The 25392-nt window shown below is 40.2% G+C and overlaps 1 protein-coding gene across 3 annotated transcripts in view; it reads left to right on the top strand.

Moving 5' to 3' along the window:
- LOC138832195 (peroxisomal bifunctional enzyme-like) overlaps nucleotides 1-24017 on the top strand; it is a 43041-nt gene extending 19024 nt beyond the window's left edge. The window contains exons 2-7 of one of the 3 annotated variants that reach the window (XM_070029744.1): nucleotides 329-432; nucleotides 7315-7487; nucleotides 12372-12483; nucleotides 13737-13841; nucleotides 18898-19239; nucleotides 21227-24017. In XM_070029744.1, coding sequence (XP_069885845.1) covers nucleotides 329-432; nucleotides 7315-7487; nucleotides 12372-12483; nucleotides 13737-13841; nucleotides 18898-19239; nucleotides 21227-22488 — 2098 coding nt within the window. In that variant the 3' untranslated portion in view covers nucleotides 22489-24017. Of the gene's footprint in view, nucleotides 1-328; nucleotides 433-7314; nucleotides 7500-12371; nucleotides 12484-13736; nucleotides 13842-18897; nucleotides 19240-21226 lie in introns of all 3 variants that reach the window. The other 2 variants (XM_070029743.1, XM_070029745.1) reach the window with 2 other exon arrangements.
- The last annotated feature ends 1375 nt before the right edge of the window (nucleotides 24018-25392 follow it).

Genomic DNA, 25392 nt, shown 5'->3' with positions numbered 1-25392 from the left:
CTATCTCCTATTAACCAACAAAGGCCAGAAATGAAACTGTGGCTCAAGTGGCAGAGCATTAGCTGTGAGCAAAAAATTTCAGGGACAGCACCTAGGCCCTGAATTCATGCTCCAAGACTGACACCTCAAAACCAAATTGGTTTATTTAAACTAATGACACTATATTATTGGTTGAATAAAGGGTGAAAACCTCCATGACAATAATCTTTTGGGCTTGTGTCCCTTGTGTATGTGTGCTTACGTGTTCAAAATTAGGCAACATAAAACCTCTGCAATGATAGCAATTTAATTTTGACTAGCTTGCATCATATAATTTCTTTCCTTTTAGTGTAGCTGTACTCCATGGAATAAAAGAAGGTCTACAGAAAGCTATGTCAGACCATACAATAAAAGCCATTGTAATTTCTGGATCCGGTGGAAAATTCTCTGCAGGTAACTAACCCTTTCCCACTGTCTCTAGGATACAGGCACAGACTTTGATCAGTTGTGTACTAGGTTTCCCGTGCATGAGAACTTAGCATAACAGATACGGACACTAGAGTGGGAGTGAGAAACATGGTGGGTGATTAGACAGGTCTCTCCCAAGACACCTAAAGAACACTTTCTTTTTTATGTTTAGTTTGGCTTTTGCAGGACATTGAAATCTGGGCTTGATGGCTGTGCTTCCAACGTTTTTGTGTGTGTTGTTTGTGAGATTAAAGGGGATAATCTCACCTTCGCATCCCTGTAAGACTTTAATGTTTAATTCTCAGAATCTTAAAGTAGAGTTCAGTGTCCTCCTGAGGGGCACCCATCTCAGAAGTGGGTAACCATGCCATGCTACTATGTAAATTAAAAGATACAGCAGGAGTATCTGAAGTGGTGATTCATTGAGTAAGGTTTTACAGTGTCTTTCTTTTTGCTGAATGAATGTATTAAACCCTTTAATAACTCTCGCATGGAAATGGACGCCTAGTGAATTGGGCCATACCAGAGGTATTTGAGGTATGTTAATGGTAACCTGAAAAATCACAGATGTTGGCTTCATGAATATAAATCAATGTAAGTTAATTTATTATTTCAAATGCAAAATGTGGTGTATTTATACACTTTATTATACACTTTGTATTTTAACTCTCACTAGCTCCTACAATCCTCCCATTTTCAAATAAGAAAGATTAAAATAAAGTGCTCTGAAATGGCTTTCTAACTATTTGGAAACTTAATTTTGAGGCCTAAGATGCTGATGATATTGAGAGATGAAATGAGGCACTGGAAATATGGAGAAACTGATTTTTTTTTTCTGGCACTACACCATACTCAAACTTGGAACCTGACACTTTCAGTATTGGCTAGTATTCCATCAATTGAAGCGTGCTTCCAACCCTGAAAAAAAAATTTTTTTCGCTTGATCGTGGGGCCTGAACTCTGGGCCTGGTCGCTGTCCCTCAGCTTTTCAGCTCAAGGCTAACACTCTACCACTTGAGCCACAGCGCCACTTCCAGCTTTTTCTGCTTATATGGTCCTGATGAATCAAACCCAGGTCCTCATGCATGAAAGGCAAGCACTCTACCACTGAGCCACTTTCCTCACCCCTAACCCTGAAATTTTTTTTATCAAGTAGTTGAGAACATGTAATAAGAGTTTGTGTCACAGGAAAAAAGCATTATTCTTGAAAAAACATTAGTAGTGATCACATTTGACTTAGTGGGCTTATCTGGAACAATAAACTCACTAACTGGAAAATACACATTCTTTTCAAACACATCTAAAGAGTTTAGAAAAGTTAACCAGTACTGGACTATCCACCCTTGTCTGAATAATTTTCACTTAGAATAATATTCTCTGAAAACAATGTGTCTAAAGCTGGAAATGAATAACAAAATTACAAGTAGAAACTTGCTTACATTTATAAGTTAACTTCATTTCTAATCTCTAAATCAAGTGAAAAATCACTATGGAGTTTAGGAAATGTAAAACCTGAGGGATGTAGCTAAAGTAAAAGCAGAAAATTTAGATTTCACCTACTATATGAGAAAGGTAAAAGATAAGCCAGGCACTGGTGGCTCACGTCTGTAATACTAGCTACTAGGAGGCTGAGAGTTGAGGATCGTGGTTCAAAGCCAGCCCAGACAGGAATGTCCCTAGGGGTCTTATCTCCAGTTAACCACCAGAAAATTGAAAGTGGTGCTATGTCTCAAGTGGAAGAGCACTTGCCTTGAGCTGAAGAGCTCAGGGACAGTACCCAGGCCCAGAGTTCAAGCCCCATGACCAACAAACAAACAAAAAAAAGAAAGGTAAAAGATAATGACAATGGGTGCAGCACCATATGGTGCAGTTAACAAAACACATAGGAAATAGACAAATATAGTAAAGTAAGGAAATAATGAGGAAAGAAATACTTAAAAATACTAATGTGAATCAAAAGGAACAACAATGTCAAATATTGGTTCTTAAGATCTCTGAAGAGGTTAAAAAAATGGAAGGCACAATAATGTACACAGATTTCCAACAAAGTGAATGTTTTACAAGGAATGATCAGAAAGCAACACTGTAGATGCTGTCATCAAGAAAAAGGATAATGGAAACACTATGAAGGAGGAGACAAATGTAGCTCTTCTAAAATAATACAAGGAGAAATTAAACTCCACATATGTCTGTAAAAATGCAGTCGTTAATCAGAAATATCTCTCAGGAAATTTCAGGGCCAAATGGCTTCACTGACAAGCAGTATTATAAAGTGAAGGAAAATTTTGCACAAATGTTCTAGAGAATTAAAACAGAGAAGACTTGCCTGGACTATAATTCCCAGTATTTCAAAGAATAAGGCTGTAGGATTGTGAATTCCAGGCTCCATTCCCTCTCTTCACTCTATAATATGACCCCTTTCAAGTATGGGAGAGAGAGGAAGAGACAGACCCTTTCTATATTAAATTTCTATGTGAAATTTCCACAAATTGAGGTTTTCATATCGCAGAAATCTATTGTTTTGTAGTTCTGGAGGCAGAAGTTTGTATTCCACTCTTCCCCAAGGCATTTGGAAGAATTCTTTCCCTCTTCTTGGGGTGCTTGCAGTCTGTGGCCTGTCAGTACCTGACTCCAGTCTCTGCTTCTGTCTTCACATGGCCTTTTCCCTATGGCTCGATCTAAATTTCCTGATGCTACATAGACCCACCTCCTTTCCAATATGACCTCTTTTTTTTTTTTGGTGGTGGGGGGGGCAGTTGTGGGGCTTAAACTCAGGACCTGGGCACTGTCTCTGAGCTCTTTTGCTCAAGGCTAGCACTCTACCACTTTGGGCTATAGTGATACTTCTGATTTTCTGGTGGTTAACTGGAGATAAGAATCTCATGGGCTTTCCTAACTAGGCTCAGATCTCAGCCACCTGAGTGTGTCTCATTCTATTGAGATTAAACAGAATTTTCATGGTTATTTCAATAGATTCAGGAAAATATATTTCACAGCATTTGACATGACTTTAAAATGTAATTGATTAGTTAACAGATACAGGACTGAATGTTGTAGTTATACTAACCATACCTATTTTTTTCCCAAAAACCTACTTGAAAGAAGTATTAAATTGAAAGCATTCCTTAAGAGAAAAGAAGATGAGAAGACTGATTACAATCACCAGATTTCTATTTCACATTGGATTTGAGGCCCTACCTTGTCTAGTAAGTTAGAAAGGGAAGTTAAAGTAAGTTAAAGGTCTGAAGATTGAAAAGGAAGATAAAAATCCTTATTCACATGATGTCTTGTTTGTAGAAAAAGAAAATTAATCTATCAGAAATTTGCTAGAACGAAGAGTCTAGTATTTTGGGTTGATGTGAAATCCACATTCAAAAATAATGGAATTTGTATGTCCCTCCCCCATAGTATAACCCCTGCTTTCACTATATTTGATGTCAGTATAACTTGTTGAGGAGATGGGGAAAAACCAGTTGTTTAAGGATACAGGTGGACCTGTTGTAACAATGAGAAGTACAAGTTGTCATGTCCAAAATGAGCTTTACAACGTCGGTGCGGGGGGGGGGGGGGGGAGAAGGGAAAGGAGAAGGATGGGGATTGGGGGGGGAGGGGGGAGGCTGGGAAGTGATGTGAAGGGTAAAGAAAGGAGGAGGCTGCAGTGCTTGGTAAGAAATGTACGCATTATCCTGCCCATGCAATTGTAGCCCCTCTGTACAGTATGTTCACAAATAAAATAATATTAAATTAAAAAAATAATGGAATTTCTATGTCCTGAAATTATTTCACTTGAAGGCACACTAGGAATGATTTTATTACTCAGGATGGGCAGGAGCTGGAGCTCCAAAGCCAGCCTAGGCTATCTAGTGAGACTGTTTCAAAAACACAAACAATAGAAAAACTGAAATCACCGTATTCTTATTTGTACCTTAGTTTCTGACAATTAGGGATAATAATCTTCATTATATGTCGTAAGTACAGTATTAGGCTTTGTATTAGGGTCGTACATGTTTGCACAGGCCTATATTCTCAGCACTTAAGAGCCTGAAAGGATTGTGGGTTTGATAACAGCCTTCCACATAGCAAGGCCTTATCTCAAAAAAGAAAGAAAAGGGGAAGGGAAGAAAGAAAGGGAAGGGAGAAAGGAAAGGGAAAGAGAAAGGGAAAGGGAATGAATGTAAGAAAAAGAAAAAAACATGTTTTGTAGTCACACTGGCTGAATTGAAACACTTATTCTGTGAATTACTAATCATATGTCTTAACAAATTAGTTAACATCTTAAAGCCGTTAACATAGTTTTATGGAAATTAAATGACAAAATATATGGAACTCCAGTGCCTGTTGTACTTATTCAATAAATGTTCGATACTGTTAGTCATGAAAAACCATTTTATTCTAAAACTACTGGAACAATAGGCCTAAGGATCAAACTGGAGCTGAGTTTATTTTCTTAGAAGACAAAAAAAAAGTAAAGCAACAGAAAACAAGTCCTGGGCTACAGACTAAAATATATAGATTGGTGAGAATTTGTTTTTAAAAAAGATGATCTCAGCCGGGCCCTGGTGGCTCACGCCTGTAATCCTAGCCTGAGATCTGAGGATCGCGGTTCAAAGCCAGCCCGAGCAGGAGAGACTGTGAGACTCCTATCTCCAGTAAACCACCAGAAAACCGGAAGTGGCGCTGTAGCTCAAGTGGTAGAGCACTCGCCTTGAGCTGAAGAGCTGAGGGACAGCGCTCAGGCCCAGAGTTCAAGCCCCACAACCAACCAAAAAAAAAAAAAAAAAAGATTACCTCAGATTAATGCTAGATAGGAACATGTAGTAAAACGAAAAAGGAAAGTAGATAAATAAGCCAAATATAAAATACTTAATTTTTAAACTTGTACAAAGCTTACTGTTATTAAAGGATATATAATGAGCTGGGTACTGGTGCTCACACCTGCAATTCTAGCTAATCAAGGAACTTTAGATCAGGAGGGTCATAATTTAAAGGTAGTTGAGGCAGATAGGACTCCATCTTTAAAATAAGGAGCAAAAAGCTGGGCTAAAGGCATTAGAATGCCAGCTAAGCAAGCTTGAGGTCCTGCGTTCAAATTCCAGGAACTAAATATTTATGTTTATTTGTTCCAGGGAAATGATTACTATATAAAGGTCATATGAAAACAGGAAAATATGAAATTTTTCATTAGCTTCTCAAGGTTTAAATATAAAGTAAACTTTTATTTTGTTCTCACGTCAGTCATTTAATATATGTATTGAAGCAAAAAGATTCAATAACTAATTCAAAACCCAAAACTATATATATGTATATAAATACAAAAAAGAATTCATCCAAATCTTCAGGTACTATCTCTGTGATATCGATACTAAAGTGATTGTCATATTATGATATTATGTATGTTTTGAATTTTTCCATACTGCCTGTTTGTTTGTTTATTTATTTATTTATCTTTGTGGAGGGGTCTGGGATCCTAAAGGTTGAACTCACGAACTGGATGATGTCCCTGAGCTTTTGTGCTCAATGCTAGTGCTCTACCATTTAAGCCATAGGTCCACTTTTAGCTTTTTGGTCATTAGTTAGAGATAAGAGTCTCATGGACTTTGCTACCTAGACTGGCTCACACTATGATCCTCAGATCTCAGCCTTGTGAGTAGCTAGGATTACAGGCACACAGCTGCATGTCTTATTTTTGTAAGAAATTTTGTTACTTACTCATATAAGATCTATAATCAATCTTGGCTGGTTATATAACATATCACTCATAACTACATATACATTTTACCTTGTAGTTTTATATTGTAATTACTTATACTCTTAAGAAAGCTACATAGTAAAATTGATGTGAATTGGGATGATAAAGTCATCAAAACAATGACTCGATCTCAGAATGATGGTCTTAATCAAAGAACCCTATTCTTCTTTCCTAGACTTTTAAATTCCCTACTATTAGAGTTGCTCTTTATCCTAAGAATTCACAGATCTTATGGGGCTGGGAAGGTGGTTCAGTGGTAGAGTGCTTGCCTTACAAGCGTGAGGTCCTGGGTTCGATTCCTCAGCACCACATAAGCAGAAGAAGCCTGAAGTGGTGATGTGGCTCAAATGGTAGAGGGCTAGCCTTGAGCTGAGGGACAGTGTCCAGGCCCTGAGTTCAAGCCCCATGACTGACCAAAAAAAAAAAAAAATCCACAGATCTTAGATGGCTATAGGAGGGCTGGGAAGGTAGTTCAGTAGTATAGTGCTTGCCTCACATGCATGAGGCCCTGGGTTGGATTCCTCAGCTCCACATAAACAGAAAGAGCTGGAAGTGTGGCTCAAGTGGTAGACTGCTAACCTTGAGCTGAAGAGCTGAGGGACAGCACCCAGGCCCAGAGTTCAAGCTCCACAACCAACAAAAAAAGAAAAAGAAAAGGAAAGAAAAAAGAAGGCTGTAGGATTCATGGTAAAATTTGAAGAGTGTTCTTCTATTTAATCCTACATTTCCCAGGGCATGTCTACATCTACGGATGGAAGTGTCTCCTGGGGTCAATGGGTCTGATCAGTAAAACAGGCTGGGGTGGGGTGGGGAATTGACAGAGGTAGGAAGGACAAATGGAGAGAGTGAATGAAGATGAATATGGCTGAAGTACTTTATTTCCATGTATGAAAACAGAACAATGAAGCCAGGGAGAGGTTGGAGGTAATGAAGACGGATGGAAGAGATCAGTTTTATGGGGTACATTGTGTATATATGGAAATGCTACAGTAAGCCCCTCTTGTAAACTAATATCTGATCATAAGAAATCTTTAAAGAAAAAGAAAAAAGTGATCAGTTCTCTTACTGTGAATAGAGTTCAAACCAGAAAACTCTCCTTTTGTGTTTGTGTTCTTCAGGTGCTGATATCCGTAACTTCAGCAATCCTGGCTACTCTGGCATCAGATTGGGAAGCATAGTAGATGAACTACAGAGAAATAAGAAGCCTGTGGTGGCAGCTATTGAAGGCGTGGCTTTAGGAGGGGGACTAGAGCTGGCCTTGGGCTGTCACTATAGGGTTGCACATACAGAGGTAACCACTGAGGTGAATGTAGGGTTGGTTTGGGGATTTTTCTTAGAGAAATATGGTCATAAAGATCAATCAGAGGTGATAGTTTTAGTGGTAGTTTGCTGGCTAACAAGTCTCAGATATGTCCAGCACTGGTGTTAGGCTGTGATGTAATAGGGCAGAGCTTGTTCAGATGTAGAGGGTTGGTAAGAAACTGCTCTGAGCTCTGTCTCTGTATCTATCTCTCTCTCTCTACCTCTCTCCTCTCCCCTCTCCAACACTGTTTCTCTTTCTCTCTCTTTCTCTCAGCTGGGGAATCACTTTTATGTCATGTGCCACTTGGATATTTCTAACACTATTCATGGGCCACACAAAACTATTAATATAAGCAGACCAGCTGTGAGCAGCCAGCAAGAAGCATGTGTGTTTGTCCTGGCATGTACCAAGTGCTTTGAGGGGCACTTATATGATGACACTTACATTACAGGAATGAATGCATTCTCACCCCCTCCGCCCTGCATAGATCTGGAATTTCTTCATGAGCCATTATTTTGTTTCTTTCTTTGGGGGGGGGGGTGATCCGGTCGTGGGGCCAGAACTCTGGGCCTGGGCGCTGTCCCTCAGCTCTTCAGCTCAAGGCTAACGCTCTATCACTTGAGCCACAGCGCCACTTCCGGCTTTTTTCTTTTTGCTTATGTGTTGCTGAGGAATTGAACCCAGGGCCTCAGGCATGCAAAGCAAGCACTCTACCACTGAGCCACCTTCCCAGCCCCATGAGCCACTATTTTCTTCTGGTCTTCTTAGACAACATCTTTCCATTAAGGTTTTCTTTTCTTTTGACATTTTTTTTTTGGGGGGGGGTCCGGTCGTGGGGCCTGAACTCTGGGCCTAGGCGCTGTCCCTCAGCTCTTCAGCTCAAGGCTAGCACTCTACCACTTGAGTCACAGCACCACTTCCGGGTTTTTTCTTTTTCTGCTTATGTGGTGCTGAGGAATCGAACCCAGGGCCTCAGGCATGCAAGGCAAGTGCTCTACCACTGAGCCAACTTCCCAGCCCTTGACATTGTTTTTTTAAAAAAACAATATTTGGGATTTTATTATATTTAGTTTATAGTGCTATGTGATTCTTTTTCTGCCAATTTCTTGTGTGTGTGTGTGTGTGTGTGTGTGTGTGTGTGTGTGTGTGCATGCATGCGCACATGCACATGTATGCCAATAGGCATGTGTGAATTGGAACGTAGGTGCTAATATTGGTGCTTGTACTCAGGACCTAGGTGCTGTTCCTGACCTTTTTTTGTTTAAAGCTAGTACTCTTCTGCTTGAGCCATACCTCTATTTCTGACTGTTTAGTTGTTAGAGCTTAAGGACTTTCCTGGTTGGGCTCAACTCACAGATCTCAGCATTCTGAGTGGCTAGGATTATAGGTATGAACCATTAAGGCCAGGCCCACCTCTGCCTTTTAATTTGACAGTTTAGCATACATGTGTATTTGGTATATTTACAGAGATAGAAAAACTGAGTTCTGCCCTCTTCCTGTTTGTTTTCTGTGTTGCGTATTTTCTTCCTCAGGTACTCCATTACTACTTTCATTTGTCTTAAGGAGATATATATTCTAGTGGACCCACTAATCCTCTTGTAGTCTTTTAATATATACATATATGTTACACACACACACATATTTGCCTAGAGGTCATGACCTTGGTAATTGTGACCCATGTCTTAATTTATAAGAATATGGCTCTGGTGAATACAAGTTAATTTCAATAGTATATAAAAACTAGTCCTTTATATTTCTGTTTTCTGCCCCTTTAAGGAAACATTTATCAAATATAGAATTCTTGTTTAGTAGGGTTTTTTTAAGTCTTTAGTTATTTTTTCAGATAGTGGCTCACATTTAGGCACCATTGCCCTCCTGGAGCTTGAATTCAGGACCAGGGCACTGTCCCTGAGCCTCTTTTGTTCACAGCTAGCACTCTACCACTTGAACCACGGTGCCATTTTCTGCTTTTTCTGTTTATGTGGGGCTAGGGAATTGAAACCAGGGCTTCATGCATGTTAGACAAGCACTCTACCACTAAGCCACAGTCCTAATCTCTCCCTCTAATTTTTTGCCTTGGCTGCCTTTGAGCTGCAGTCTCTCAGTCTCTACCTTCCAAGTTGAGATGATAGTCATGAGTCTCTGGGTTAGAACTTAGTGCCTAGGACATACTAGGGAGGGGGGGTTACTTAACCATATACCCAGCTCTCTTTGCTTTTGTTATTCTTTAAGAATGTGATCTTATATTTATGCCCAAGAGGCCTGAACCACCATCCTAGTTATACTCCTCATAAAAATGTGAGCCACCATAGCCATGTTAATGAGCTATATGATTTTCCATCATACACCCAAAATCCTAAATGCTCCAAAATCCAAATCTTCTGAAGGACACCACAAGTGGTGAAGCACACCTGACTTCTATGATGGGTCAAATTTAAAAAGCAGGTATACTCAAACTCTTATATGAAATTACCTCTAGGCTATGGGTATAAAGCTGATATGGAGCATAAATGAATTGTCTTTAGACTTGCATCCATTCCCAGTATAATTTCATTGAGGGTTTACATTAAATAACATTAAATAAAAACCAAAACTCTAAAATTAGAATCATTTCTGAGCTCAAGCATTTCATAGTAATGCTTCATCTATTCCATAATTTAATCATTTGCTTATCTCATTTAAATTTTTTGTAAAAGTTCATGTCAACACATGTATATCCTAAGTTCACCTTTCCTGTGTCCCTTTCTCTATGACCTTCTACAGAGTGAGTGGAGATGTGCACAACTAGCAGCATATGTGTGCCTTTGGAGGAAAAACAATGGGAACAGGGGTGATTGATTGTTAGGAAAACTTTTGTAAAATAAGCTTCAAATACACAAAATATGTGTGAACTATTTGTCTAACAGTCAGGGTACCTAGCTGCTACTGCTGCTATTCCTCCTCCTTTTCCCCCCTCATCCTCTTCCTCCTTTTGGGACTGTAAATGGTGGGCAGAGCCTCATCCACTTTTCACTGGGCAGAGAAGGCTGGGTGGTAAGGCCTCAAGGTCACGCTCCTATCTGGACTAAGGTTGCTGCCTAGCTTTTCATGTACACTTGCATCTTTATTGTGACAAAATATACCTATGTAACGTGCCTCATTCTGTGGCATGCAATTCTATTCACTAAAATGCATGCCCACAGTCAATTTTAAACAGCTGATCGTTCCAGAAGAATGTCAACTCCTTCAATGGGAACCTTCCATTCTCTTCTCCTCCAGTCCTAGACTACCAGGAGACCTTTTTCCTATCACCCGATTGGCCTGTTCCCAGTAATTTATTTAAATGGACCATATCATATGGGGTCTTCTGGGACTGCCTGCTTTCACTTAGCATGTTTTCTAGGTTCATCCATAATGAATCATTATTCAGTTCATTGTTCCAGTCTATGGCTGTGTATTTCATTCTAAGGATATACATAGTTTGTTTATCCTTTCGTCAGTTGATGGTCATTTGAGATTCTTCCTACTATTTTGTACTGTTGTTGCACATGTGGTTTTGCTGGGTATATATTTTCCTTGTTCTCAGTTTATACTTGAACATGGCTTTGGTGGATGGTAGAGTAACCCCTTCTGTGTTTACCCTTTGAAGGACTGCAAAATCATTCTCCAAACTGTTTGCATTATTAAGAATTCCCACCAGCAATGTGGGAATGCAATGTATAAGGATTTTGTCTTCATATCCTCTCAAACACCTGTGATTGTCTCTTTAAAAATACATGTTTATTACAGTGCATTTGAAATTGTATCACAGGTAGTTTAAATTTGCATTCACCTTTTTTCTTTTTTTTTGTCGGTCATGGGGCTTGAACTCTGGGCTTGGGCGCTGTCCCTCAGCTCTTCATCTCAAGATGAGCGCTGTACCGCTTGAGCCATAGCACCACTTCCGGTTTTCTAATGGTTTATTGGAGATAAGAGTCTCACAGACTTTCCTGCCCGGGCTGGCTTTGACCCATGATCCTCAGATCTCAGCCTCCTGAATAGCTAGGATTACAGGTGTGAGGCACCATGCATTCTTCTTTTATCTAATGATATTTCATGTGCTCATTGTTGATTCATACCCCATTTTTATAGAGACTTGTCTATTTAGATCCTTTGCCCATTTTTTTTTTTTTTTTTTTTTTTTTTTGCTTTTTGCTTATGTGGTGCTGAGGAATCAATCCTTTGCCCATTTTTAATGATTAACATTTCATTGTTGAGTTGTAAAAGTTCTTTATGTACACCTGGTACAAGTCCTATATGAAACTTATAATCTGGGCTGGGAAAGTGGCTCAGTGGTAGAACACTTGCCTTGCATGCATGAGGCCCTGGGTTCCATTCCCCAGCACCACATAAGCAAAAAGAAAAAAGCCGGAAGTGGCGCTATGGCTCAAGTGGTAGAGTGCTAGCCTTGAGCTGAAGAGCTGAGGGACAGCGCCCAGGCCCAGAGTTCAGGCCCCACGACTGGACCCCAAACCCCCCCAAAAAAAACCCTTATAATCTGTCAATATTCTGCCCCGTTTTCTGGGTTTCTTCTTCACTTTCTTGTGCTTTCTGGATCCTGCAGTGACTTGAATAAGTTGTTTGTAAGTTCTAATTTTGTTGTCTGACACAGTCAAGTTAGACTAAAGAGAATCAAGTTGCCAGAAGCTGGGGATGTGTTTGAGAATGAACACTGAGCAAAGCCTTGATTATTATGTTCATCAAAGACTAGAACATACATTGATGTGCCCTGTGGGAAGTCAGGCTGAGTTCAATGAAACATGTTCTGAGGTATAGGAGATCCTGGGAGATGCTTGTCTTCACTGTGAACATGTGATCTCATTGTAATGGGCTTCCTACTTCAATGTCTGATAGACTGAGATTGGTTTCCCAGAAGTCACTCTGGGAGTCCTTCCTGCTGCAAGAGGAACCCAGCTTCTCCCCAGACTTATTGGACTTCCTGCTGCACTTGACTTGATAACCTCAGGTCAGTATACACTTTGGGCACCTGTCTAGATCAATGTGAGGAAGGTCCCAGCACCTAGAAGCATCCTGGGTTGGCCCCTTCCTACTCACATAACAGTAGGGGTGCTTTAACTTCTTTCTTTTTTATTTTATTTTCTTGCCCATAAAATAGAAACAGTACCTTCCCTGAGCACTTTCCAGATTATAGCTTCAAGATCCCATATGCAAGCCTTTTTTTTTTTTTTTTTTTGGGTCCGGTCGTGGGGCCTGAATTCTGGGCCTGGGAGCTGTCCCTCAGCTCTTCAGCTCAAGGCTAGCGCTCTACCACTTGAGCCACAGCACCACTTCTGGCTTTTTTTCTTTTTGCTTATGTGGTGCTGAGGAATCGAACCCAGGGCATCATGCATGCAAGGCAAGCGCTCTACCACTGAGCCACCTCCCCAGCCCCATGCAAGCCTTTTTTAACACAAGTAAAAATCCCAAGTATTAAGATATGAGCTACAGTCAGGCAAAGGTGGCTTATGCCTGTAATCCTAACTGTTCAGAAGGCTGAGATCTGAGGATCTAGGTTCAAAGCCATGCCTGAAAGGAAAGTCCTTAAGACTCTTATTTCCAATTTCCCAATAAAACTTGAAGTGGAGTTATGACTGAAGTGGTAGAATGTGAGCCTTGAACAAAAAGCTTAGGGTAAGTTCCCAGGTCCTAAGTTTGAGCCTTAGAACAGGCAATTAAAAAATGGTTATTAGCTACATACACACATCTTTCTTTCATTTTTGCTGGTCTCCCCCATTTATACTACATAATTTTGATTGTATTTTATATAATGTCACCTTGATACTTTGCCAACTGTTTTAGTGTGGGGACTCTTTAAAATCAGCTGCAGTCTGTGGTGTACAGTGTTAGTACTACTTTTATTATCTGATTCTTGAAGAGATTCGTTCTATATAAAGTGCTTCTTTAGAGATTTACAGGCTAGAAGGAGAATTTATTACTTTCACCTCATGTTCAGAATTACGGAGGCAGGCACAATTCCTTCCATTTATCAGTGAGGAAATTGTGGTTCTGGCGCCAGGCCCCACAGTTACTGTGACCATGAAAATTGAACTGCCACTGGAATCCAAGTTTTCTGCCCATGTCTGCAGTGATCTTTCTCCTGCAGTAGTGTGAGTGGTCTTCTTCATGTTAGTACTTCGAGATAGCCTTCCAGTGTCCAAGAGAAAGCAGTGCTCTGCTTCTATCTCACATTGTTCTTTGTGTTCTTTGCTTTTGTTTTAGGAAGGCATATTTTGGCAGGTGAAGCACTCAAGATGGGCATTGTGGATAAAGTGGTGAACTCAGATGTGCTTGAAGAAGCAATCCAATTTGCCCAGCAAATTGTTGGTAAGAAGCCAATAATAGATGTATCATAGTATTGGAAACAAGCTCAGGTTGCATTTGAATGTGGCGCTCCTTAAGTATCTTCTGCATTGTTCACGTGATAGAATGTGACAGATGGTAAAGAGGAATGTACTGTCATGATATGAGCTCTATTATATATTGTATAATTTAGTGAAGAAAGCATCACTGCATATCTTGGGGTTGCCAATGGTGTAACAAGTGCCAATGCAATCAAATTTTATAAATGTAGAGATTGCATGACTGTGTATGTTAGTCTATGCTTAAAATGTTTCCATAAAGGATTCATAGAAAATGAAATGGCTCTCAGGGTATGGTGCTGATCATCTAGCTGAAGCATTTGAAAGGAGGGGTTTTATAGCTTGTCATTCCATGCTTTGGAATTTTTACCCTATATGTATTTTTCAAGTTAAGAAATAGAGTTGAGGGCTGGGAATGTGGCTTAGTGGTAGAGTGCTTGCCTTGCATGCATGAAACCCTGGATTTGATTCCTTAGTACCACATAAACAGAAAAGGCTGGAAGTGGCATTGTGGCGTTTGCTTTGAGCAAAAAGAAGCACAAGGATAGGGCCCAAGACCTGAGTTCAAGCCCCAGGACTAGAAAAGATAAAGAAAAAAAAGAAATAGAGTTGAAATAGAGGAGTGATCGCATTCTTTACAGTAAGAATCATCTTTTGCCTTTAGAAGTGTATTTAGCTTGTCTTATCAAAACTTGAATAAACTTCTGCCTGAAAATATCTTCCAGACTTAAGACACAACTAATGTGAGAGGGCCAAGGAATTAAGTCATTTATTTAAAAGTTTGATTAATTGTTGCTTAGTCTCAGTCCTTCCTGTTTTTCAGGAGAGCTAATGCTGACCTGCCCACCCTTGCCTTTTACTATATAAGTACGGCTGAGTCTTTTTTTTTAATATAAAAAAATGTTAAACTCTGTGTAACTTTATTTGATGGCTTGTTAAAACACAAAAGATGGAGTCTGTGAATGTTTTTGTTAGACTGGCCTGTGGCCATAATCCTCCTGATTTCAGCCTCTCAGTATGTGTCTCCTTAGTAGCTGAGGTGACAAGCATGCTCATCTGTTGGTTGAGAACAGGTCTTGTGAACCCTGTGACCAGGCTGACCTTGAACTGTGATCCCCTTGACCTCAGCCTCCTGAGCAGCTAGGAGTATAGACAGGAGCCAGCACACCTATGTCCAATAAATCAGTCTTGAAACTTGCTGACTCTCACAAATAGTTTCTTCATACCAACTACAGCTAATTCCCACCCCAGACCTGGGAAGAACAATGGTTTTCTTTCTGTCTCTATTCATTTGCCTTTTCTGGGCATTTGATATGTAAATGTCAGGTATTACATACAATCTTTTGCATTTGGCTTCTTTTAGACTGCATGCTTTGAGCTCCTATATATTGCCACATGTATCAATAGTTTGCTACTTTGTATGAATAAGTAGTATTCTATACTATGCTTTTCCCATGTTTTCTTTATCCATTCAGCAGGTAGTAGACATCTGCATTCTTTTCATGTTTTGTTATCATGAATAATGTTGCTTTGAATATCTGTATAATCTGTTGTACAGATATTTTATTTCTTTTGGATAGATTTCTAGAAGTGGTTCTAACAATAAGGTCATGTTTATTTAAGAAACTACAGTTTCCCAAAGTGAAGTACTGTTTTCCATTCTCAGAAGTAATATAGGAGGTTTCTAGTTTCTCTAGTGCTTGGTATTTCTGTCTTCATTATAGCTTTTGAGTGGGGCTGTGTTTATTAGCTACAGTGGCATAATGATTATTTCCAACATTTAGGTTTAAAAACCAAGCATTTGTCAATTTCTGCAGGTAAGGAGTGCAGGTGTGGTTAGCCAGTCCTCTGGTTTTAGGATTTCACACAAATCTTCAATTGAGACTTGTAGCCATTGACTGCAAGTGGGATCCTAAAGCTGCCTGGGGGAGGATCTGAGCTTCAAGGGGTTGGAGAAGGATTCAGTTCTTTAGCTGCTGGAGGACCAAGGGTCTCCGTTCTTTGATGGCTGTCTAAAGATTCTCTTTCAGTCTTTTGCCACTTGGACTTTACCACAAGGCAGCTCATAGCCTGACAGGGGGCTCCCATCAGATTGTGAATGGAAGAAAGGGTGAGAAAGAGAAGCCAGAATCTTTTTATAACCAAATCTCAGAAATTATATCTTAATATTTTGAGGCTTGTGGAACATTCATTCTGGTTTTCATTTGCCTTTCCATTATCATTAGTGATATTGAGGGTTTTAAAATATACTTTGTAGCTATTTATATAAAATACTGGCTTACATTTTTCCCCTAGTACAGGGAAAATTACTTTCCCTTCCTTAACAGTGCTCTTGGAAGTGCAGAAAGTCTTTTAACTTTTCTGCTTCCAAATGGATTGACCTTTTTCTCCAATGAACCATAACTATGGCATTGTATATAAGAAGATATTGCCTAACCGAAGGTCACAGATACAGTCCTCTGATTTGAATTCAGGGCCTGTCACTTTCTAGGCTGGCTCTCTCCCAATTGAGCCATGCCGCTAGCCCTGACTTTTGCTAGTTTTTTTGTTGTTGTTGTTGGTCATGGGGCTTGAACTCTGAGCCTGGGTGCTATCTTTGAGCTCTGCAGCTCAAGGCTAGCAGTCTACTGCTTGAGCCACAGCGCCACTTTTGGTTTTTCTGAGTGGTTTATTAAGAGTCTCAAGAATTTTTCCTGCCTGGGCTGTCTTAAAACCATGATCCTCAGATCTCAGCCTCCTGAGTAGATAGGATTACACGTGAAAGCCACCAGTGCATGGTATGCTAGGTTTTTGTTTGTTTGTTTGTGTTTGTTTGTTTGTTTTTGTCGGTTGTGGGGCTTGAACTCTGGGCCTGGGCGCTGTCCCTCAGCTCTTCAGTTCAAGGCAAGTGCCCTATGCCCTACTGCTTGAGCCCAGAGCCACTTCCAGTTTTCTAGTGGTTTATTGGAGAAAAGAGTCTCACAGACTTTCCTGCCTGGGCTGGCTTTGAACTGCGATCCTCAGATCTCAGCCTCCTGAGTAGGTAGGATTACAGGCGTGAGCCACCGGCACCTAGCTGCTAGTTATTTTTGAGATAGGTTCTCTCAAATTTTTCAGTGTAGGCTAGCTTCAAATTACAATCCCTTTACTTTCAGACTCCCAAGTAGCTAGGGTTGTAGGTTATGAGCCACCAGAGAGCACTGCTCTGCTGACGTTTTTGACATTTGAAAAATGTATTGATAGATCACCACATGCCAGGCCATTTCAATAACATGAATTTAGTCTTACAGTTGTGTGCTAGATGTTTGGTAGAGCCTTCATTGACACAAAACCTTTCTGTTGACTGATAGACTCTTTCTTGAATCTTCCACGGAGAACCTATTCTCTGCCTATTTGGGTTGTTAGTAGAAGTGCATTGTGGGGTCTGCTTCGCTGTATTCTTGAGGTGTGGAATCTGAAGGTGGTTCCTGGCTTTAGAGGTCACTATACACCTTGGTTCTTGATTGTATCTGCCATGTTAAAAGCTACATTGTTGCCAGAGGGGGATTCCTTCTTCTGTTGTACTTCTCTAGACCTATTTGTTGGATCTCTGTTGTCACATTTGTGATTAGATTGGGCCACTCAGCTCACACAGGATCATCTTCCTATCTCAAAGTATTTCATCTTAAACTCACCTACAAATTTCCTTTGTCACAGAAGTTTTATGTATTCATAGGTTCTGTGGTTAGGAAATAGACATTTAAAGGGTAACATACTTACTGTCACTAAAATATTTTTCCTACTCTGTGGATCTTCATTTCCTTTCTGCTCTTAACAGTGCTCTTGGATGTAAAAAGGCTTTTAACTTTTCTCTTTCCAAGTTTATTGGCTTTCTATTTCTCCAATAAACCATAACTATAGCATTGCATGTAAGAAGATATTGCCTAAACTAAGTTTACAGATGCAGTCCTCTGTTTATTTCTAGAAATTTTGTAGTTTTAGATATTTAATTGTTTTATGATCTATTTTGAATTAGTTATCATATATGGTACTAGTTAAGGATCTAAAGTGTTTTTTTTATGGTCTGAGACTGGAACTAGAACTTGGTACCTGATATTTCCACTCATTGGGTAGCACTCTACAAAATGATCCATGCCTCCAACCCAGGATCTAATAATTTATATATGTATTTCTTTATTTATTTCATGTGGATGTTCAAATATAGCCTGACCCCATTTTCTCACAAGTCTCTTCTTTCTCTTAATGTCATGATATCCTGCTATGTTGGAGATCAGTTAGCCATTGAAAAAATAATTTGAAAAATTATTGGAAGTACTGGAAAAATTTACTGTTAAAATTGTCTTCCACTGATGATGTATGCTTACCTTTCTGTTAGTATGGCACTGTATTCCTTTCTAAGATTTTTAAAAGTTTTTATTTCTCTTAGGAAAGAGTTAACACTATTTTGAATTAAAATATTAAGTTAAAAACTGCTTTCTTGCTGGGTGGCTCATGCCTGTAATCCTAGCTACTCAGGAGGCTGAGATCTGAGAATCACAGTTCAAAGGCAGCCTGGACAGGAAAGGCCGTGAAACTCTTACCTCCAATAAACCACCAGAAAACTAGAAGTGGTGCTGTGGCTCAAGCGGTAGAGCGCTAGCCTAGAGCTCAACTGCAGAGGGACAGTACCCAGGTCCAGAGTTCAAGCCCCATGAACAACAAAACAACAACAACAAAAAAACTGCTTTACTTAATCTCCTTGACAGATTAATAGTTCATTGTTTCTGAAATCCTTCTTAGCAGTGTAATAAAATGAGAATTTGAATTTTATGCTTGAATTAGGAGAGTTAGATTGCTTTGAATTTGTTAATACTATCTTTCAGGTTAAGGTAAAAGATGTTCAAAATGTTGATAATAATTTTCTATTAAATATCTGCTACTTTAAATATCTTGGTATATTTAATTGGAACCACTTACTAGTTATTACTTATTACTGTAATATAATCCTTTCCCCTTAGTGCAAGTACCACTTGCAAAGTTCTGCTTTTTCTTTTTCCTTCTAGATAAACCTGTGGAACCACGCAGAATCTTGAACAAGACAGTTCCGAGCTTGCCCAACATGGACACCATTTTCACTGAGGCCTTTGCCAAGATGCAGAAGCAGTACCCTGGCATTCTCGCTCCGGAGACCTGTGTCCATGCAGTGCAGGCCTCTGTGAAGTATCCCTATGAAGTGGGCATCAAGGAGGAAGAAAAGTTGTTTCAGTACCTTTTTCAGTCAGGGCAAGCTACAGCCCTGCAGTATGCTTTCTCTGCAGAAAGGAGTATAGATAAGGCATCAATTCCCTCTGTCACATCCTGGAAAACAGCTTCAGGGAGACCCATCTCTTCAGTTGGTGTTCTTGGTAAGTGCCTAGGAGTGTTCGTGGGACTCACCACGTTTTACATGTGTATGCTACCATTTGCTTGGGCCCGTCTGATGTGAGGTTCACCATATTTTCATCTGCCAATCCCAGTGCATTGATCATAAGCTGTCTTAGTTCTCTTAATTCTCACCCCTTACCATGAACTCTATTTAGTTTACATGGGAGGGCTAGAGACACTAAGCTTTTCTGCACTGAGCTAACTTTTAGTGGTGTGAGGGATGGTCCCTAAGTGCATATGACTACTACTGGACTTGTTTTCAATCTTTCCTGCCATTTCCCTGAATGAGTCTCTCACCCCAGTGTTTTCCAACAGGGATTGTTATCTGGACCACATTTCAGGATGTAGGTTGTCACTCTTGTAGCTAGGTTGAAATGAATTCTGTGTTTTTGGTGACTTCGGAGCATGGTCAAAACCCAGGTCAAGACCACAATGATTATTTGATGCAGCCTTCTGCTGCTCCTGTGTACCCTTAAAAATGCTACAACATCTCTTTGATTACATTCAGTAAGCATTTTTTAAATTTTATTTTATTTTATTGTTGAACTCTGGGCCTGGGCGCTATCCCTGAGCTCTCAAGGCTAGCCCTCTACCACTTGAGCTACAGTGCCACTTCTGGTTTTCTAGTGGTTAATTGGAGATAAGAGTCTCATGGACTTTCTTACCCTGGGCTAGCTTTGAACTGAGATCTTCAGGTCTCAGCCTCCTGAGTAACTAGGATTATAGGCAAAGCCACCGGCACCCAGCTCTTTTTTTTTTTTTTTTTGTAAGTCATGGGGCTTGAACTCTGGGCCTGGGCGCTGTCCCTCAGCTCTTCAGCTCAAGGCTAGCTCCCTACCACTTGAGCCACAGTGCCACTTCCAGGTTTTTTCTGCTTATGGGTACTGAGGAATGGAACCCAGGGCCTCATGCATGTGAAGCAGGCACTCTACCACTGAGCCAACTTCTCAGCCCTGCATTTTTTTAGTTATTTGAGACCATTTTTATTTGTAATATGAAGGAGAAAATACTAAGTTCCAACCAGGAAAATATAGCTAAAAGTCAATAAATATAGTAGGAAAAGTAAAATTTAGACATACAGAAAAATATCAGTGAAGAGTAATTTTAAGGAATATTCATGAAGGAGATCTCCATCATTTCATTTGCTGAACTTTGAGGTATTTAATCCATTACACTGATTTTCCTGGTGACATCTCTAACATTAGAAATCATACAAAGCCAGAAGAAACAGTTAAGAGCACTAGCATAAAGGCATAGAGATTGTATGGAGTAAGAGATTATACCTTGTTGGAATATGGGTCATTATTCAGTAAACATAAATATATATTACCTTTTCTTACTAAAATATTAGGGCAGGATTACCTATTACAACACCTCTTACAACTCTTAGAACAGTGCTTGGTAATTTAAAAAATAGTACTAACTCTTCTTAATATATAAAAGTTCCTTCTTCTGTTATTATAAATATATTTTTTAATATTTTTAAAAATACAGGATTATATTTATTCATGTTAAAAAAAAAGTGGGTTCCAAAATAAGTTTCAGTTGGCATAGAAGCAATATATTTGCTAGGTGATTTAAAATGTTATCCAAAACATAAAACTGAATATCTGAAATTCTCTCAAGTAACATTATTAAAATTAAGGCATTGATAGTCAGTTTTATGAGTTGAAAATTATATCTAAAATAAAGCCAAACCTCTAATATATACAGAACATCCATTTTCATAAAAGAGCCTGAGTGTAAATCAGTAATCTCTTGATCTTCAAGACTCCATTAGCATCTGTCAGTCTTGTTTAGGAATGCGTAGTGACCTGATTTTAGTAGTTGAACATCTTTATAAGATTGCAGTAGATTACATACCTCAGCTTTTCAGCGGGCATTTTAAAATGACTGTTAGCATTCATCCAGTGGTGATTTTTGAGTTCCCGGTACCACTGAGTCATTCTCTTCATTCCTAATCCACAGGTTTGGGAACAATGGGTCGAGGTATTACCAGTTGCTTTGCAATAGCCCAGATCCCTGTGATTGCTGTAGAAGCAGACCAAAAGCAACTAGAGGCTGCAAAGAAGGCAATAGCTTCCATCTTGCAAAAGGAAGCATCCAAAAGGCAACAGAGTGGCAAAGCTTGGTCAGCACCAAAACTCACCTTCACTTCCTCTATAAAGGAGCTGGCTGGTGTGGATTTAGTCGTGGAGGCAGTATTTGAGGACATGAACCTGAAGAAGCAGGTCTTTGCTGAACTGTCAGCTGTGTGCAAGCCTGAAGCACTTCTGTGCACCAATACTTCAGCCCTGGATGTGGATGAGATTGCTTCTGCCACAGATCGTCCACAGTTGGTGATTGGCACCCACTTCTTTACACCAGCTCATATGATGAGGTTGTTGGAGGTTATTCCCAGTCGCTACTCTTCCTCTACCACTATTGCCACTGTTATGGATCTATCAAAAAAGATTAAGAAGATTGGGGTAGTTGTAGGCAACTGTTATGGTTTTGTTGGGAACAGAATGTTGGCTCCATTTTTCGACCAGGCATATTTCTTGTTAGAAGATGGAAGTAAGCCAGAGGACATAGATGGAGTGCTAGAAGAGTTTGGTTTTAATATAGGGCCATTTAAAATGGGTGACCATGCGGGATTGGATGTGGGCTGGAAAGTTCGCAAAGGGCAAGGGCTCACTGGACCTGCATTGCCTCCAGGGACCCCTGCCCGCAAGAGGGGCAATGCAAGATACTGCCCAATTGCTGATATGCTGTGTGAATCAGGAAGATTTGGCAGGAAGACAGGCAAGGGCTGGTATCTCTATGACAAGCCACTAGGTAGGATTCGCAAACCTGATCCCTGGCTTTCCGAGTTTCTGTCTCAGTACAGAGAAACCTATCACATTGAGCCACGTGTGATTAGGCAGGATGAGATCCTTGAGCGCTGCTTGTATGCGCTGATCAATGAAGCCTTCCGTATCTTGGGAGAAGGCATGGCTGCCAGCCCAGAGCACATCGATGTTATCTACTTGCATGGGTATGGGTGGCCAAGGCACCAGGGTGGACCCATGTACTATGCTTCCACGGTGGGACTGCCCACAGTTCTAGAGAAGTTGCAGAAGTATCACAGGCAGAACCCTGATATTCCCCAGCTGGAGCCCAGCGACTACCTAAGAAAGCTGGCTGCCCAGGGAAACCCTCCTCTGAAAGAATGGCAAAGCTTAGCAGGGCCTCCCAGCAGCAAACTGTGATTGAGCCAGTGGTTTGCGCTCACACGCTGGCTTCCAGGAAAACTCAATTTCAGTGAGATGAAATCTCAGGATCCAAAGTAAGAATGCTCTGAAATATGAAGATAATCAGCAATAATAATATAATCATTCATTAAAGCTCCTTTGGATTTCTTCCTGATGATTATGGTGGGTACAATGTTATGAAATGTGCTTCCTATCCTCTTAATGTGCTCATGTCAGATAACTTTAAGGACTAAACTCATGTGCATACAATAGCACATTATTTCACAAGAGAGCTTGAAGAAGAAGTACACTGGTGAATGGGAAAATAAGTCATCAATTAATAGATGATCAATTTGACTAAGTTATAAAATCATTTTGACCCCTAGATCCTTAGTATAGAGAAGTCTTTGGAGCCACATTCACGCACCCTCTGAGCACTCCTGACACAACCAGAGTCCACAGAGGCCAACATGAAAGCAGCAGTGTTGTGTCCAGTGGAGATGGCTGTCAGCAGCAGTCAGCAGTGAGGGTCTGCCTGAGGGCATGGAAGGCTGCCCAAAGACAGGTTGAAACCTGAAAAGGTGAAAGAGGAATTGGTGAGGCATTCAGAGACTTCAGGCCAAAGTGCAACTCAAGAGGAGTTGACTGCCCTGTGGCACACATCTTCTGTCTAAGGCCAAAGCATATGTGTGCAGTTGTGCTTCTGCTTGCTGGCTTCTTGGTAATAGTTCTTGTTCCATGTTCCCAGTCAGGGAATGTTCACCACCAGCCCTAGTCTTTATGGTCATTACTTTTCATTACTGGTCAAAGGGAAGGAATACAAAGTGTATTCACTTTGTGTAGAAAGGGACTTAGAGAATGTCTAGTCTTCGAGGATTTCTAAATTCTGCCATGGAGTAGAGGTGCCTGTTTCTTGGTCATGACAAGCCTTGGTGACTTGGTGTATGGAAGTACTTGAATCTTGAAACATCTGAGATGATTACAAAACAGATACTGCAGAGTTTATGTCTTTTACTAAAAGTTTCTCTTTGGATTTTTTCAATGTGATTAAAAGTTAGTGGACTGGTCAATAGGAAAACTTGCATCCCCAAATGTTAATAGCAGAATTACAGTAGTCTGAAATTGGAAACATCACAATTATGTATTAACTTATTAGTTGATAAATAATGAGTTATATCCACATAGTGGAAACTTATTCAGTCATGAAGTACTGCTGTACGCTATTTGATAATCCTAGAAAACATTATGTTAAGTGAAAGTATTCACTCAACACATATTTATAGCCCTTTATGTGAAATGTTCAGAGGAGATAAATCTGTAAGTAGCAAAAGGTAGATTTGTTACTACCTGGGACTAGAATTTTGGGGAAAAACTGAATTGAAAGTGACTGCTAAAGGGTATAGAATTTCTTTTGGGTTTTATGAAAATGTTCTGCTGTGGTTGTGGTCATGATTGTATACATAGCATATACAAATAAAACTCTTAATTTTGTATAATTTAAAGGGGTGAATTATTTGGTGTTTGAATTATATGTGAATAAAATATTAGTAAAACATGAATGATGTTAATGTTGTTGTCTTTCATTTTCTTGGAAATAATCTTTTCATAATATTTTCACCTATAAAGCCAAAGAAAGTGGTCAAAAGTCCTAGTAGAGGCTGGTATGGTGACAGGTGCCTTTAATTGAAGCTATTTGGGAGGCTGAAAGAGCAGGTTAACCTGATTCTGGGAATTCTTAGCCAACTCAACAACAGAGCACGACCTACTCCCTTTCAAACCAAAATAGACTTATTGAGAAATCTTGAATTTTTAGTACATTTCCATCGTAAGAAATACCTAAAACCAAAGAGTAGGTCCATGAATATATTGGAATTCAATATTTGAACTTTTGACCTATATACACTAGATTAAAAAAATATTTTTATAAACTAAAAACATCATCAGGTGTTAGATGCTGATGGTTCAGGCCTGTAATCCTAGTTACTAAGGAGGCTGTGATCTGATGAACGCAGTTCAAAGCCAGCCCAGGCAGAAAAGTCCCTGTGAGACTCTTATCTGCAATTAACCACTCAAAAACTGAAAGTGGGGCTGGGCATGTGGCTTATTGGTAGAGTGCTTGCCTAGCATGATGAAGCCCTAGGTTCAATTCCCCAGCACCACATAAACAGAAAAAGCCAGAAGTGGAGCTGTGGCTCAAGTGGTAGAGTGCTAGCCTTGAGCAAAAACAGTTCGGGGGGGCTGGGGGTTTAGCCCAGCGGAAGGGCGCCCGCCTGGCGCACGCAAGGCCCTGGGTTCGGTCCTCAGCCCTGGAAAAAAAAAAAAAAAGACATAAAAAACAGCTCAGGGACAGTGCCCAGACCCTGAATTCAAGCCACAGGGCCAGGCGCCTGTGGCTCATGCCTGTTATCCTAGCTACTCAGAAGGCTGAGATCTGAGGATCACGGTTCAAAACCAGTCCAGGCCAGGAAACGTCCGTGAGCCTCCTCAATTAATCACCAGAAAGCCAGAAGTGGCACTGTGGCTCAAGTGATAAGAGTGCTTGCCTTGAGCTGAAGAGCTCAGGGACAGCTCCCATGACTGTCTAAAACAAAACAAAAACCAAAAAACAAAGTGGTGCTGTTGACTTAAGTGGTGGAGTGTGAGGCTTGAGCAGTAAGAGTCTCAGAGACAGTGCCCAGGCCCTGAGTTCAAACCCCACAGCTGACAAAAAGAAAAAAGAAAGAAGGAAAAAAAGAACAGAAAGAAAGAAAGAAGAAAGAAAAAAAATCGTTGGGTACCGCTGACTCAAGCCTTTAATTCTATCTACTCAGGAAGCTGAGATCTGAGGATCACTATTCAAAGCCAACCCAAGATAGAAGAGTCCATGAGACTCGTTATCTGTAACCACACACAGCTGGAAGCAGAGCTTTGGCTTAAGTGATA

This window comes from Dipodomys merriami, unplaced genomic scaffold (assembly GCF_024711535.1).
Source record: "Dipodomys merriami isolate MVZ:Mamm:240054 unplaced genomic scaffold, mDipMer1.0.p SCAF_2, whole genome shotgun sequence".
NCBI classification, from domain to species: domain Eukaryota; kingdom Metazoa; phylum Chordata; class Mammalia; order Rodentia; family Heteromyidae; genus Dipodomys; species Dipodomys merriami.
This window is presented reverse-complemented; position numbering and strand designations above follow the sequence as displayed.